Here is a 17,361-nt window from a genome sequence, read left to right as displayed (position 1 = left end):
GAGGCCCCACCTCGCAACTTACAGGACTTAAAGGATCTGCTGCTAACATCTTGATGCCAGATACCACAGCACACCTTCAGGGGTCTACTGGAGTCCATGCCTCGACGGGTCAAGGCTGTTTTGGCAGCACATTAGGAAGGTGGTCATAATGTTATGCCTAATCGGTGTATAGTGATATCTGTAATAATGTGGAATTAAGCAGCTCCTGAAATAATTAGTAAATGCACATATGTAGTTCATTAGTATTTCTCAGTATTAAAAAAAATTAATAAAAAAAAAAAAGATTTCTGGTATGCTTGGTGTTATGATCGGATTATCACCTTGGATGTGCATTAATTTATTAACTTAAATTAATTTCCAATCATTTGACTGTAGATTGTAAATCATTCCTATACATAAATATGCATACAGAAGAGCATAATCTGTCATGAAGACATTTTCTCAATGTCTTGAAAAATACATTATTCTTCTATTCGATCCTGATGTGTTTTTGTACCACTACCCGGGACGGCAGATCACAACATCTGTTGAAACAAGAGATACATCTGTTTCTGGCAGATCATCCCTCTTCTTTTTCTTTGTAATGTCCCATTTGAGGACACAGGACAATCTTTTTGTTCTGCTAAAAACAACATGCAAATGTGAAGCCTGATCTTGATCACATCATCTGTCATCTTTTTCCTTCTCTCTAACACGCGCATAAAAGCTCAAAACTGCACAAGTCATTCAACCACACACTGCTGTTAGGGTACATGTGGTCAAGAAAGGATAAGGACATATCAATATGTAAACACATTCAAGGTTTTGCGGTTGCGACAATCACGCTGAGCAAGAAAATCTGTTTACTTTACTTACCTTTAAAATATATGGAGGTCCCTGCATCATTTCTCTCTCCATTTAGTGGTCTTTCGCCTGGAAAGGGTTGAAGAAGGGTTAAATCAGTGAATGTGACTTCAAGTCATCTTGAACACACTGGAAGTGAAGTCACCATTGTCCGTGGACATCTAGCATAAAATTACAGCCTACTGAAGTGTTAAAGAAAACTTTCCAAGAGGATTGGATTACCAAATTCCCTCACCATGGGTTATATGACAAAAGTAAAAGTCATTCAAGCAAGTCCTTTATCTTGGGTCATAAGAATAAACAATTAATCTTCAGTTTTACATTTGGCTCAACAGGGCCATAGCTGCCAGAACTTCCGAACTTCGCCATCGGTCCCGGGCCGTGAGGGAGGGAGGACGGGCAGTAGGAGGCAGGATTCATCATCCGGTTATAAGCTGGCACTGCTCGGTTCCTGAACCCCAACAAAAAGCCTGTCGCGCTCAAGTGAGCCCCAAAAGATTTGTTTTGCTCGACTCGCTCAAAACATGTGGGGGATCAACAGACCCGGAGGGCCACGGTGTCTCATCTGAGAGGATGAAGAAGCGGAAAAGGAAAATGTGTTTGTGGTGTGGTCACAGTTCAGTAACGTTTTCCACACACAGACATAAATGGTGGTGGCAGGGGGCATCTCTCACTGCATGATGGGACAGTGATTTCACAGTATTGGATAAGGCAGGTTTTGTGCCACAATGAAAAGGCGGAAGATGGGGAAAGATAGACTGGGAGGAAATGAGGGAGAAGAGTTGTGCGTGTGAAGTGTACTTCAAGTGGTTCTAGGTCATCTAAGGTCTAAGAGTCATTCAGCGCCATAATTCCATATTTCATCAAGCATACTATAAAACAATTCAAGTGACTTCATCTAAACACACACAGACTGGCAAGATAAAAGTATAAATACTTTAGTGAGTCAAAAGTATTTACAAAATGTAAATATGTACATCTGCAAAAGTCAGATTATCAGAAATCAAGCTGTGACCTAAGTTTATAAACGCTTATCAAAGCCATGGACATGAGGTTAGTGCACATCTGGACCAGTGTTATTATTGTTAACTAAAACTAAAACTATTAAAAATCATTTTCATTAATTAAAATAAAAATGAAATTAAATAAAATATAAATATTAGATGAGATACTTAAAAATTAGAAATGTTCCTGTAATAAAAAAAATAAAAATAAAAAAGTTGAAATGTTAAAATTACTAAAAATGAAATAGATATAAAGCAAATTAAATAAAAAAATAAAAAAATGATTTTTTTTTTTTTTTTTAAATTACTAGAGCTTAAATAAAAACAAAAAACATATATACAGACTAAATAAATTACTAAAATAACAGACTAAAAAAAATAAAAATAAAAACTAATTCAAAATATGAATAAATACTATAATAGTATATAAATTCTAAAATAACACTAATCTATAGGCTAGGCACTCATATGGAACACACAGGTTTCCATACTGCAATTCTGCTATTTTGTGCAAACTGATGTGCAGATGCAAAATAAAAGTACACAATCTTGATTTATTACATATTGGCATTTGCTGAATTTATTAGTATTGTAACATTCATTAGTGGTTTAATATAACAATCTGTACAGTGCATCTCTCTCTCGACTGTTCTCTACAATCAGAGCTGTCTGTTAAGGCTGAATGTTCTCATGCACGCTAACTCTCACACACCAACGCAGATCCAATCCCTGGTCACACGTCCAAGGCCAGGTGCTGTGTGGAAAACACATGAATCAAATATTGGCATGGAAAAAAAAAAAACGTCAAGGCACAGACAAGAAGAGCTGAATCCAGAAAACCACGCTGGTTCTGTCGCTAAAACTGAAGAATTCCCTTTATAGTTTAATGATTTTGCTTCTATTGTAAGGGACAGGCTCCAAACGTGCATCTTTTGTGCCAGTAAAAATAAAAATGAAAGAAAAAGAAAACTCCCTTTAAACAAAAACAAACAAAACAATCCCTCAGTTCAATTTGAAAAGAAAATATAATATTGCACCCTCATTCCTATCAGGGAAAGTATCAAAGTTATGGCAAGATGACACTGTTTAAATACTAAAAGCCATTTATATTAAATGTACAGCAGTGTACATAAACTTGGACGACTGTAGAAATGTGCTCTTGTATAATGTCATTATCTCAATGACATTATAGTAGGTTCCCCTACCTTACACATCTTCAGTCAGTTCTCGCATTGAATGCTATATATGCAATCAATGAATACAAGAGACTATTCTGCATACTGGAAGTCCAATCAAAAACATCTTAACCTGGTTGTTTTTGTGACAATAGTAAACTAATCATTGCCAAAGCTGTCACACAACTGTCGTTCTTTAAGGTATTAAGCTATAATCTACATCTTGGCTGTAACAGACTAAAGCTGGAGTATGTCTAGTATATAATTACTATGCATTAAATATTAAACAAGGGCAGTAACTGGATTCCCTGTATTGAGAACTCCACATTTAAATGAACCCTTGACCCATCTGTGAGAATATTAATTTATATAAAGGGATAGTTCACCCAAAATGAAAATTCTGTCATCAATTATTCACCATCATGTTGTTCCAAACCTGTATGACTTATTCTTCTGGAGAACACAAAATAAATTATTTTGAAGAAGAAGTTGGCAACAAAACCTTTCTCAAGTATCTTCTTTCGTTTTCCACAGAAGAAAGCAAGTCATAGAGGTTTGTAACAAAATGAGTGAGTAAAAAATGACAACTTTCATTTTTGGGTGAACTATCCCTTGACAAATTATGACAGCAAGCCTAGTTAGTGTTCCAATTTCCTTTAACTTTGCAGCAATTTAAGTAATATTCACATTACAGTGTAGCTGTAGTTGTCAAATTCAAAAACAAGATAAATAATACTTTAGAACTATTGTAAAGGCAATTCAAATTGTGCGACAGGAAGTTAGTGTGACAAAAGAACAATACCAGAGAATAAAACAACCAAATCCGGTTTCAAAGAACAAAATGTGATTTGGTGCCCTTAATGTGTTCAGGTAGTACACAGGAAGACATGGACACCTATCACACATGCACGGGATGGTTTAGCAGGTGCACCTTTCAGAGAGGTGCATTAATATGTGTGTGTGCCAGTCCTGTGTGTTAAAAGAACGGTGTGTCCAACTAATGGAGGTGAGCAAGCGCAGGCTCTGATGGTGGCAAGTCATCAGGACGCGGGCCGTCTTCTGATGCGTTGGCTTTCTCAGGCTTGGTTGGTGGCGATGAGATTTTTCAGCTGTTTGACAACGGTGTCTATGAGCTTCTGCTTGTCCCGTTCGTTTTTACGGAACTGAGCGAACATGTTGTTCTTGCGGCTGGTGTCCTTCATCCTGCACACAACGAATGAAGCATATCAGACAAAACCAGAAAAAAAGGAAAGATGCAAAAGATTGGTTTCTTTCACTTTGATAATTCAAACTTTCATGTATCCTAAGAGCGAAATGCTCATAAATAAGAAAAAAGAGAGGGCAAACAGAGAATTAAAGGATGGCTTCGTCTTTTCAAATTCATCATTCATACGACATGAAAACTAGCCAATAAATACGATGAGACAAGAGGGCCACTTAAACTCAAATGTCATTTTGGTCGCAGGGTGCTGTATCGCTAAAGAGCTCAAGGAAGGGCACAGACTTCCACTGTGTGCTTAAGAAAGACACTCCAAATGGTGCTTCTAATGATCCTGCTCACTTTCCTGCCACTTGTGCCAAATACTCATTCTCAGTAGCCTGGAGATCACTGAGCCAATGCATGCACATTCCTCGCATTCGCAACCAGCCAGAGCTCTCAGCACCAGAGTTTGACAAAATACTGAAGTGACTCACCATCCTTAAAGGGTTGGTTCACCCAAAAATGAAAATAATGTCATTTATTACTCACCCTCATGTCATTTTACACCCGTAAGACCTTCGTTCATTTTCGGAACACAAATTAAGATATTTTTGATGAAATCCGATGGCTCAGTGAGGCCTCTAGTTAATTTACACTTTCAGTGCCCAGAAAGGTACCAAAGACATATTTAAAACAGTTCATGTGAGTACAGTGGTTTAACCTTAATATTATAAAGCGACGAGAATACTTTTTGTGCGCCAAAAAACCCCCCAAAATAACGACTTTATTCAACAATATCTAGTGATGGGCGATTTCAAAACACTGCTTCGAATCTTTTGTTTCAGCAGTATTTTTTTTGGCGCAAAAAAAGTATTCTCATCGCTTTATAATATTAAGGTAGAACCACTGTAGTCACATGAACTGTTTTAAATACGTTTTTAGTTCCTTTCTTGGCACTGAAAGTGTAAATTAACTTGCTGGGAATAGAAGCCTCACTGAGCCATAAGATTTCATCAAAAATATCTTAATTTGTGTTCTGAAGATGAACGAAGGTCTTATGGGTGTGGAACGACATGAGGGTGAGTAATTAATGACAGAATTTTCATTTTTGGGTGAACTAACCCTTTAAGGCATTGAAAAAAAAAACCACACTGTCATGTTCGGCAAGTCTGCATTTATTTGATCACAGTCAACTGTAATATTGTTAAATTATTATTACAACTTAAAAAAGCTGTTCACTATTTTAATACATTTTCAAATGTAAATTATTCCTGTGATTAATGTAATTTATTCCTGTGATGGCAAAGCTGAATTTTCAACAGCCATCACTTCAGTCTTCAGTTTCACATGATCCTTCAGAAATCATTCTAATGCGCTGATTTGCTGCTCAAGAATCATTTCTTATTTTTTTGAAAACTGCTTAATATTTTTGTGGAAACCATGATACATTTTTTTCAGGATTCTTTGATGAATAGAAAGTTCAAAAGAACAGCATTTGTTTAAAAACAAAAATATTTTGAAACATAATACATGTCCTACTGTCATTTTTGATCAATTTAATGCACCCTTGCTGAATAAAATTAATTTCTTAAAAAAAAAAAAAAAAACTAAACTAAACTTTTGAATGGTGATGTAGCTACATATAGACGTTTTAAAGGTACACTAGCAAAAACAGCCTGTTTAGGGTCAGACAGTGGGTAGAAAAATGACAAAACTCAACTTTGTTGCAAGTAACCATTTAATTAACATTTACAGACTACAGGGAAATCATAAAATACTACAAAGTCTAGATATAAACCTTTCAAATACACAATTCAAGTTACAAATATTGTGAAAGAAAGTCAATCTGTTACAGAAGTAATTTCATTATTGCCACCAGCCACAAATCCAGTCGCTCTTTTTCTATCAACTCATCCTGCGAGTCTTATTCGCTAAAAGTTATTAGGCAAGATAGCCATCGCCACGGACGCATGACTGTATTGCTATAGTGATATGCATCACTGCTTTTTTACAGAGAGCCGCCTTTGATTACCATGGTGATAAGAATCACCACCGCCTAGTGCGGAATTCTTGCTTTGTCGAGCATGAGAGTTTGTGACTCGCTTCTGGAGTTCAACAAACAAGAGTGGAGATGGAGGCGGACAGAGTATTAGAGAAGTGATTCTCAACTGGTTTTGCTTTAGGCAAGGATTAGCTATCGACCCGACCAAAAAGCAAAATTGTTTATTGTAAACTAAAATTATTAAAATGACAGATGTGTCTTTATAGTTTGAGTGTTCAGGTTTAAAATGTTTCCTGAGTTTTGATGGTTTAATGCTCTCAGTCTCAGTTGCCGATAACAAAACACTGTAGTCGGCAGAAACCATGTTTATTCTAACTGCAAGTGAACCCTTATTTTCTTCTACCTTGTGCAATTCTGCTCCAGGTTTTGGAAGATGAAGGCACTGGCCTAATGCCGGGTTCAGACTACACAATATTTTTGTCAGTTACGATAGTCACTGTGTCAGATTATACGATTTTGACTCCTAAAATCTTGTCGTGTCATGGACAAGAAACATGTCATACTATACGTTGCTACCTGACCATTCATCGCTTGCCACGTGCGTGCTGTCATCGAGAAGGCGGGACCACTAACTGACAGAAGGTGCCGTGAGCGTAAACAAAAAATGGCTAGCAGCATGTTTTGCTCTGTCATGTCTCAGAAAAGGCCAAAGGTGACACATATCTGGATTGCATGGATATTTGGATTTCCTCCAAAGAGAACTGAGGTAACTTATGTTTTATTTACCTTTTTTCACTCTGTCGCGGTAGTCTCTCGAGGAAACATCGTAAACGCAGGAGTATTGTTGCCATAGCTCCTCAAACATTTCCTCCACTGTAAATTCCCCCTAGCAGGAATGTTACCATTGTCTCTCTTTCGCTTTGGCATGTTTGAAAGCACTTCTTTCAAACATGCCAAAGAAATGCACTTCTGTGCTTCTATTGGCCAGTGTCACGCGTGATGGAACTTGTCGTGGACGACCGAAAAAAATTAAACATGCTAGTCTTTCTGTCTTGACGTCGTGAAGCATCGCAGACGCGGCATCGGTTGATGTCCACTATGACACACTACACGAACTGAAACAATCAAATCTCGCGTCCCAACGCCCATTGTCGTTTACGAATCCCCACAACACCCTATGTCAAGCAGATTGTGGCAAAATTGGGCTAAAATCGTGTAGTCTGAAGCGTGCATAATGTGGATCGCTGCTATGGAGAACTAGAAGTGCCACATAAAAACAAAATAAAGCAAGCAATTATCAATGTATTAATGTAATGTATCAATACATAACTTGTAATGTAAATAAATAAATCACTTTTGAAATTGACATTTCAACAGTCATTTTCATATTTAAGCATGTAGTAAAAACACAAAAAAAATAAAATTGCATTTTATTAAGCATTTACAAAATTATATCCGGGTAGAAACCAAATCTGTGTCGCTCTACCCCCAAGTTAAAGTGTTTTTTTAAGCATTTTTCTTCCCTGCTGTCATTGACCCCATCAGAACAGATCTGTAGCACATTTCTGGGTCATGACCCACCGGTTGAGAACCACTACATTAAAGATTACTGACCACATGCATGTACAACCAAAAATGCGTCAAAGTTTTTTCTATATTATATTCTCCTCTTCTGAATGTACAAAAATGGGACATGCAACCAGTACCAGTGAAATATTGCCCATCCCTGAAATGAGGTGATACACAACCACATCACTGCTGGTCCGACTTCCTCAGTTTAGATGCTTCCTCCACTTAGAAACAATCATGATTTTATTGGATGAGTTTTTTAAACAAAGTATAACTCATATTCTTATATTTAATCTTCATTTCCCCTCTCTAAGTAACTAAAAAGCCTTTTCTTCTTAAGTACACTCCAATAAAAGAAAGCTTTTCTCTTCAATGAGCAGGTCGTGCTCTGATTCCAGACACAGACACACACACACACACACACACACTCCGTATTTGTGTTTAGTAGTGTGCTAACTCTCGCCAGGCTAAATAATACAGATCACTTTCACCGAGACAGAGGGGCAAGAGGGTAAGGCTGAGGTAAGTGAAGCTCAAATGGGATCAGGCGGGTACGTGTGTGTGTGTGTTGGGGGGGGTGTAATGCCAATCCACTGCTGCTTTATATCACAGATACAAGAGGACAGCCAGAGGAGGGAAGGAGGGAGGGAAAGAAAAAGAGAGTGACAGAGGAAAGCTTAAGTGATCGAGGTCACAATCTAGCAAATATACACATACACAATGCATACATTCTGGAAACATGTACGAAGTTTTAATGAACAGCATGCAAAACACTGACATTAACACTCACTCTTGTACATAATGTACAGCAAACATCAGAAAGTGAACCAAACTTTACAAACATACACACTGATCATGTGAGTGAATATAAAACAATTAAGAAATGTCCAGGTCATATTTTACGCCAAAAACAAAAACATATATAATGTATTACTATTATTGTTGTGTGTGGTTCAGGTATTCCCTACATTATGGGGAAAATGCCCCAACAAAGATGGCAATATCTGAAATCTTTGTCCTTGTGGGGACATTTTTGGTCCCCGTGAGGAAAATCTTTTTGAAAATCTAAAAATGCAACAAGTTTTCTATGAGGGGTAGGTTTAGGGTTAGGGGATAGAATATACAGTTTGTACAGTATAAAAATCATTGTCTATGCAATGTCCCCATAAAACCTGAAAACCCAACATGAATGTAAAATATTGTGGAAGGGGGAGGGTGAAATACAACCTGGACATTTCATGAAAATCACCAATGCAAAGGCACATCAACAAAATGCAGAATACTTACGATCGAGAAATCCTACTCATGAGTAACATATAAATGAGAGATGAGAGAAAGAAAATAAAAACTGTTTGCATCTGATCAGTTGTCTTAAATAAGTGCATGTGGTTTAATGAGGAAGAGATGATAGGAGAAAGAGACCAGTGTGAGACTCACTTCTCTAGAAGGGCCAGCGCCGTGTGAGGATTGACTCGCAGGTACTTGCAGGTGGGTCGGCCGTAGTCAGCCAGATATGTAGACCAGTCCCACTGAGTGAAGAGATCCAGTAACTAAAAACAGGACAGTGGTGGTGCCGGGAAGAAAAGACAAAGAGAGATCATTAAAGTTCATTAAACACCATCGCTGGCCCTTGTTAGATCAGGCCAGTTCACTTCTCCCAATGTTACATAAGTGAGCTGGGCCTCTTAAATGAGATTATAGAGGAGACACAGGGGAAAGCAACATGACAAAGCAGGGGATTAGAGGAGAATGGAGAGAGGTTAAAGAGAGAACAGCCATTTACACTCTTTCACCCTGAATGCAAGGCTCTTTCTGACCCGGACCTGACCCGATAATGGGCCGGTAATGACCCGTGATTGACCCGGCCAGCTACTGACCTTGCTGGAGCCTGGCCAAAAATGCACCCCTCAGCACTGGCTCAATAAACAACAGAGCACATTCCTCCCTCCCAAACAAACCCACTCACACAAACACACACATTTAGACGCAGATTCAGTGCTGGGAATGCAAACAGACACAATCAAACATGTCATCAAACTTGCCAACAGAAAAAAAAAAAAAAAACTGACTATACAACAAAACAAATGACTATACAACAACCTCTGTATTCAACCGTAAACACACATAAGGGATACATAAAACCATATATGTGTGAGGAAAAAGCATCCAAAACAGCAAAAAAATGTCTTTAAGTATGTTAAAGGGATAAATTTGTCAATTATTTAACTTCAAGTTGTTCCAAACCTGTATGAGGCCCCATTTACACTAATGCGTTTTTTTTTTTTTTTTTTTAAACAGTGTTTTAAAATGAAAATGATCCTCGTCTACACTGGCGTTTCCACAGCATTTCAGAAACGATCTCCGTCTACACTACACGACTGAAAACGCATGTCACATGACCGTTCATGCACACTGGGCATGTGCGTACAAGTGTAAAAAGTTTCCTCTTGCGCATGTCGATGGCTGCAGTATTAAAAAAAAACGCAGAGTTTAACTGCACAATGGCTGCTAAAAATGACAACAAAGCCAGCAAAGATTGCAGTTCAGTCTCCATGTTATTGTTTACACGGTTGTCAAGGATACACAGAGCGAACGTGGGCAGCCACGCGATCGTTTTCAAAAGTCTCCGTTTTGGTCCGTTTACACTGAAATGCAACCCTGGCGTTTTCAAACTAAAACGGGCATTTTCGAAAGTAACGCTGGAGTAGTGTAAATGACAGGTATAACCGTAGCAAAAGTTATGCATTTTAAAATGAAAATGCGCTAGTGTAAACGGGGCCAGAGTTTCTTTCTTCTGTCTTTATTCTGTTGAACATTCGATTTTGAAGAATGTTGGTAACCAGTTTCTGGTCCCCACTGACTTCCATAGTATAAAAAAAATACTATGTTCAACAGAACAAAGAAACTGATACAGATATAGAACAACTTGAGCATGAGTAAATGATGACAATTTTCATTTTTGGGTGAACTATCCCTTTAAATCAATTTTAGTCATAATTGAGCTACAGTACAGCAGGTTTTTGTGAAGTCGAGCTACAGTCTCCATCTGTCTTTCCAAGTTAAATATTTATTAAATATACGTCACATATCACGTCTATTTTTCAGCACAAGTGCACAAAGCTGAAGCTGAAGTTTTGATTAAAGTGTATACAAGCTATAAATGCATTATCTAGGTCTGCTAAGGTGTGGAGCAAAATTTCAGCTGGAAAAAAGGACAACTGTTTATTGTCAATAGTGTAGTGATGTATGAAGCACATCTCATACAGAAGTCACTTTCAAGCCAAACAACTTTGTGTTGGGTCAATCTGCGCAACGAACTTGAACCCATAGCGCAATCTGCATGGGGAAATCTTTCGCCCTCAAGCAGAATTCCAGATTGTGTGGATTACTATTGAAATGACTGAATTTTGCCAGCGAAAATTCAGTGAAGAACAGTTTATTCCAACTTGGAAAAACGAAAGAAAAAAAAAACACTGGTAGTCAGACTAAGCATTTACACAAGCAATTATTGTTTTAGTCCAAAAGAAATACAACTTTCAACAAACAAAAAATTCAACCACCTGCTTTTTCAAACAAAACTTCTCATGAAACCATGCACACGCACACCCTGTGCGATGGCAGATAAGCACCTGCGTGAGATAAGTGATTTTTGGATTTGCATTCATATCTTGTTTTTTCCTTTCTCTTCTTCCCGCTAGCATGGTCTGTACAGACCCACCAAGGGAGGAAGGCTGAGGAGAGAGAGAGGGAGAAAAAGAGGCCAGGTTTTGCCGCTGTCATTTGTAATCCGAATGCACTTGCATTCCACATAGCGCTAGCTAGTGTGTCAAACTCGTCCATGACCTGGGTTTCACCTTTCCGCTCTGCCTCTCCGCCCCGCCTTCACCTCCCAATGAACTTCTACTCGGTCTCTCTTTGACCTCGGCGTGACCCCCGACAGTGTTATCGGCCTCTCTCTGAACAAACAGAGGGCCACGCTAGAGAGGAGCTGGGGCATGGGGGTGGGCTGGCGCTGGATTATCACTTCCTCTCATTCTTCTAAAAGAAAGAATGATGGAGAGAAAGGGAGCAAAAAAAGAAAACATGACGTTGCACATTGATGTGTTGCTCTCGTGTCCCTCGCAGCCTCAGCGTCACCCCTCGCTCACACTATCTCTCTGGGCCGTTTGGATAAGGGCTTATAACAGTTATTCCGACCGTCGTACTTGTTTCTTTGGAACGCAGCAGGAATAGCTATTCTCGTTAATAGCCTGGGGGTGTTGGGAATTGACTGCCGTGTTATTCTTTTCTCCCCTTAGACTTGTTGCTCTTTCTGGCAGTGTTCTGGAAAAACAAGATTTGATTTGCCACTTTACTCGTGCAATAAATCTAAAAATGCTCTGGTGGGGAGTTTGTTATGTAATGATCACCTATGCCCTAGTAACCTAGTAGCCACCTACAAATGGCTTGTGAATATGATTTAATGAATGAGCTGCTAAGTAAAAGAAGGAAAACTAAGATGAAAGGATAATGTTCTTAGTTTTGTGTTCTCTAGTCACTAATGCTGAAGTGTTTTTATTCTCTTTGTGCCATCACTGCCACTATCAATTCATCCATGCCTTCTCCTCGCACTCCTTTTCTCGTTAGTTCTCCTCTCACCTCTGGCTGCCCTCTGGGTCTCAGAGTTGTTTAGTGCGTTCTGAAAATGGGCCGTCAGCCCCAGAGGCTCATGCAGGCCAAAGTCATTGAGCTTGAGCCTAAATAATGATAACATTGATAATAACCAGCACAGAAAAGAGAGATCAGCCTAGTAAAGAAAGAAATAACAATAACACCACTTTGCTAAAACAAACTAGTAGGGAGGCAGAAAGAAAAAGAAGCCAAAGTATCTACAGTAAAATATACAGATGGACTGACCTTTATTCAAAAAGGCCTATGCAGTTATCTGGCTTCGGGTTGCATGTTAATAAAAATGTCTTCTAAACATGGGATGAGTCACAATGGGCTAGGTATGAGAGTTGTGATTTGAACCGCAGCAAATAGGGCTCAAGTGCACGGTCATAAATGTGAACGGCGAGCAAATCCGATACAGATACAGCAGCTGTAAAACATCCGCTGGGAGCAAATATGAACATGAGAAATCCAGAACATCTTTAAAGGGATAGTTCACCCAAAAATGAAAATTCTGTCATCATTTACTCCTCAAGTTGTTCCAAACCTGTATAAATTTCTTTGTTCTGCTGTACACAAAGGAAGATATTTGGAAGAATGTTTGTAACCAAGCAGATCTGGCCATAGTAGCAAAAAAAAAAAAAAAAAACACCATGGTAGGTAGTCAATGGGGTGCGAGATCTGCTTGGTTACAAAGATTCTAAATGTAGTAAATAGTAGTAAATGACAGAATTTTCATTTTTGGGCGAACTATCCCTTTAAGTGCTCAGCGTTTTCTCTGATGTAGTCAGTAAAAAAAGTAACAATTCTTTTAGTTTTAAGAGATAGTTAAAATTCTGTCATCATTACTCAACTTTATGTTGTTCCAAACCCATAAGACTTTTGATCATCTTTAAAAGACAAAATAATGTAACGTTTTTCATTTGTGTTTCAAAGATGAACAAAAGGGGTTTGGAATGACATGAGAGAGTGAATAAATAATGACAATTTTTGGGTAAAGTAAACCTTTAAAGGAGATCAATTAAACATGCAAAAAGATCAGAGCAGATTTGTTGGGTCTATGGTTAATAAAAATACTGGTGAGAAATCAGATAGTGGGCTGCTAACTTTATGATCCCCAATCATCCTGTCCACTCAACAGAGTGCATTCTGATCCTCATACCATCACCGCTTATGGTCATTTCTAGAAGTTTCTGTGGGAAATCTGTTAACGTTAGTGAGAAAGGTCAGGTCTTATCTTAACATTAACCTGCACAGACAACCAACAGAAAGGTCTGAATCAAAAACACTTAGCTCAGCTATACATGGCTCTGGATCATGTGAAAGTAGAGAGAAGAGCGGAAAGACAAAAAGGGAAGGAGGAGCAACTAAAACATCAATCAACATCAGTCAAAGTCCACTGGAAGGAAAATGATAAGCAGTATCGGAGTACTGAAAAAAGGAAAAGTGGCTCTCTGTTTCTCAAGCCATATTTCAGTCCACATAGCAGTAGCACACAATGTCAGAGGTTATCCATAGAGGTTATCCTGGCTTAGACTCCATCTATGCGAAAGTGTCCATCACAGCAGCAAGCATGAGACACTCAAACACAAATCTCAGTCTATGCAAACAAACATGCTCTTAACCTCAGGGAAAAGATATGTCAGTCAGCAAGGATTAACGTGTGGGGGGAAAAAACACTTTAAAATGACAAAGTCCTAGAAGCACCAGTGCTGGAAATGACAGAAACTGTCAACCAAAACAAGAGAAAGTGGAGAAGAGGAATAAGAGACAAGAAAGACAAAAAGAAAATAAAGCAGTCCATAATGGAAAAAAGATGATGTGGAGGAGGAAGAGAAAAACGACGGAGAGGGAAAGGAAGAGGAGGCAGCAGAGGGAGAGCAGGAGAAGAAGAGACTCCCTCATCTCCTGCTCTCCCTCTGCTGCCTCAGATTGTTGCGCGGGACTCAAATGAGACCGGTCAAATTGAGGGAATAAAAATAAAGGAAGGAAGAAACATGTTCAGCACTTTTACAATAACTCATCTTTAGTTAATACAGGTATATAGCTAACAATGAAAGAAAAGAAAAAAAGCATTTATGTCTTGTTTCCACTGAGCAGTACGGTTCAGTTTAGTACAGTAAAGTACGATTCGGGATGGTAAACCCTGATCCGGCTTGCGTTTCCACCGCCAACAGTACCCTTACTTGATAGGCATGGTGTATGCTGGAAAGTAGCGATCAACGCCATTCTCGTGTGAAGAAGAAAGTGACAGTAAAGAACAATGGAGGACATACAGTTTGTTTGAGCAAAGGCTGAAGGTTCCAAGAAAAAAAAAAAAACAGCCGAAAAATACACATTGTGTTGCAACGGTATTGTGTCGTCATTCCTTGTAGCACGCGCAAGCGAAAATTCTCTGTCAACCTATCAACGTTATGCAGTAGCTCCACCCTTTTGGTACTGGTACTATTGGTACTAATGTGCTAGGTACCCAAACGGATGGGTCCCAAAAAAGTGGTATGGTACGGTTCAGTATTTTAGTACCATTCACAACTTCTGACAATGGAAACAGAAATAATTGTGTACCGTACTGTACTGAACCGTACCGCTCGGTGGAAGCCACTATTAACCCAGGTCAATATTAAAATGGCAATAGTAACAAAAAAGTAGCTGGGGTTTCTATTTCCCTGCATACTTTGCCTTGACACTCGAAAGGGAGAGTAAGTGCTAAAATTAAGTGTTATATAATGTTTTTGTGTAAGATTGATGTTAAGTGGGAGATTTAGTAGTGTTTAATGTTTTGCTATGCTAATTTAGAAAAGTTTCTGTTACGTGGGGTTTTGTTTTGGGGGGGGCATGACCTTGGTTTGAAAACAGGTATGTATTAAATGTTCTATATTGCCATACTTTTTCAGCAATTGCTATGCAATGCTAATGTTATCAAAGCATTGTGTTACCAATTAGCATTTGCTGGAATAGCTAACTAGCTAAATTTCCACTACTAAAAATATTTAAGTTGGGATTACATGATAATTTTAAGTTCAATGTATTAATTAATTTACTCAAAAATTTCAAGTTAAGAGCAATTAAAATGTATAAGTACAAAATTGAAATCTGCCAGTTCTGCTTACTTAAATTTTGAATTTCTTAACTTAAAAAATCTGATGTAACTGATTACCTCTTTTTTTTTTTTAGTTTTTCCAACTTATTTACTTATTTTGCTGCTATATTATCATGTTAACAAAATAAAATGCCAGTGACGTATGTCTTTAAATAGAGTGTACCAGAAAGAGGCTGTAATGACCTGTATACTTCAGAGTACTCCAGAGTGAGTAGGAGATAGTGATGCTCTCATTCAAACAGAATTCACACTGCACTGAACTCTAAACAGAGTGAAATCAGAGTAAGTGTAAAAATGAACAATGACCACTTACCATTGGTCTGCTCTGCTCCTATCTGCTGGTGGGGCTGTGCCACAACTGAGTAGCTCAGTTATATAATTACATTAGTAGAAGCAGAGACCTACATGATTAAGACTGGCCAGAAGTCTCAAGAGGGCTTCAGAGGATCTCAGCAGAGCAGAAGCTCCAGCCCGAAGTATTCTGACAGCCGTAACTTGATTAAAAAGGATACGAACATTGCTGTCACAGGCCGCAGGACACAAAAAGTTCATGAAATTAATTTTCCATCTTTTCAACTCAATGACAATACTAAATTGATACAGAGATTCTCTGGGTGTGTATAGTACAAGTCACTACAGGACACTGCTAATCTTTAACTGCAAAGTGAACATTTACTGAGGGAACTCTAAGCATGTCCATAAAGCATGAGGGAGGTTGGGGTCAGTGGGTGGTCAAGATGGAGATAGTTGCGGTGGCCGATACACTCTGCCTCTGAGCTGAACCCCACTCGGGTCATTGTTCTGTTATCAGTCCTGTTCGCTCTGTTAGCAAGCCACATCAGGGACAAGTAAAAACAGCCCTCTTCCTGAGGCCGCAACGTCTAAGGAGCCATAGTCTGGGGAAGACTTGGCCTCAAACTTACCTTCCTGTCCTCTTCAGACAAGGAAGAGTTATCTCGGGGGTTATGGTGTGGTGAAGCGGTCATAGAGACCTGAGGAAAGTGGCCAAATCCCACAGAATGCAAAACAGTCACATTTGTGAAATATCTAACAAATGGCTGGGTAAGTAAATCTTATTAAAACCTGGTTCATTGAAATCTTAGATGACAGAAAAATCAGATGACAAACTATGACTGAAGTATTATAAAAAGTTAACCAAAAGTTTTAAAAAGTAAAAAAAAAAAAAAAAAAAAAAAAAGGATATTACATAAAATTATAAGGTGCTACATAGTCTTTTGGTCAGAACAGATGATTTGGCACGTCCCTCTGTATACTCTCTATGACCTTCTGTTTGACTTGTTTTGACACTTATTTTAATAGAGTTACAGAGTGTAATTAATGGACGTTTGAACATTTACGTTAGCCTAGGGGAAGAGGTGGCCTCACTTTCAACTTCCTGTCCATTCAGAAAAGAGAGTTATTGCCAGGTCAATATGACAACAAAACAGTCACAAGCCCTTTTAGTCCAATGCAGAACAGATCAACTAAGAATGAGTGTTAATAAATAAATTTGCAGTATCTATGGGTGAACAGTAACATTTTGCAGTTGGAGGATGAGCTCATTTTCACTGTCCATTTCTCCACACACCCCGTTTTAAAGTAGTTGATGTTGGTAATTAATAACTGTTAGACTGAAGAACTTGGCACTGGCCTGGGGAAGACATGACCTCCGTTTTACCTTCCTGTCTATTCCGACAAGGTTAGTTATTGCTGGGGAAGAAGTGTGACAGAATGGTCAGAGCTGAGCCAGTAGCAAGCATCTAACAGAGTCTGTAATGTGCAGAGAGAGCTGAAAGGAACACAGAACAGAAGAAAGT

General features: G+C 38.6%; 2 protein-coding genes across 3 annotated transcripts in view; both read right to left on the bottom strand.

The window, feature by feature from the left end:
• Window positions 1-984, bottom strand: part of LOC127515263 (cytochrome P450 26B1) — a 35,732-nt gene extending 34,748 nt beyond the window's left edge. The window contains exon 1 of the mRNA XM_051898700.1: window positions 856-984. Within this exon, the coding sequence (XP_051754660.1) occupies window positions 856-897 (42 nt within the window). The 5' untranslated portion in view covers window positions 898-984. The remainder of the gene's footprint in view (window positions 1-855) is intronic.
• A 1,412-nt stretch (window positions 985-2,396) lies between these two features.
• exoc6b (exocyst complex component 6B) overlaps window positions 2,397-17,361 on the bottom strand; it is a 111,789-nt gene continuing 96,824 nt past the window's right edge. For both annotated transcript variants that reach the window (XM_051898696.1, XM_051898697.1), the window contains 2 exons: window positions 9,232-9,344; window positions 2,397-4,225 (listed from right to left, as the gene is read on the bottom strand). In XM_051898696.1, the coding sequence (XP_051754656.1) occupies window positions 4,099-4,225; window positions 9,232-9,344 (240 nt within the window). In that variant the 3' untranslated portion in view covers window positions 2,397-4,098. The remainder of the gene's footprint in view (window positions 4,226-9,231; window positions 9,345-17,361) is intronic.

The sequence above is a fragment of the Ctenopharyngodon idella genome, chromosome 7 (genome assembly GCF_019924925.1).
Source record: "Ctenopharyngodon idella isolate HZGC_01 chromosome 7, HZGC01, whole genome shotgun sequence".
Lineage (NCBI taxonomy): Eukaryota > Metazoa > Chordata > Actinopteri > Cypriniformes > Xenocyprididae > Ctenopharyngodon > Ctenopharyngodon idella.
Note: the sequence above shows the minus strand (reverse complement) of the source record. Positions and strands in the feature narration are given on the sequence as shown.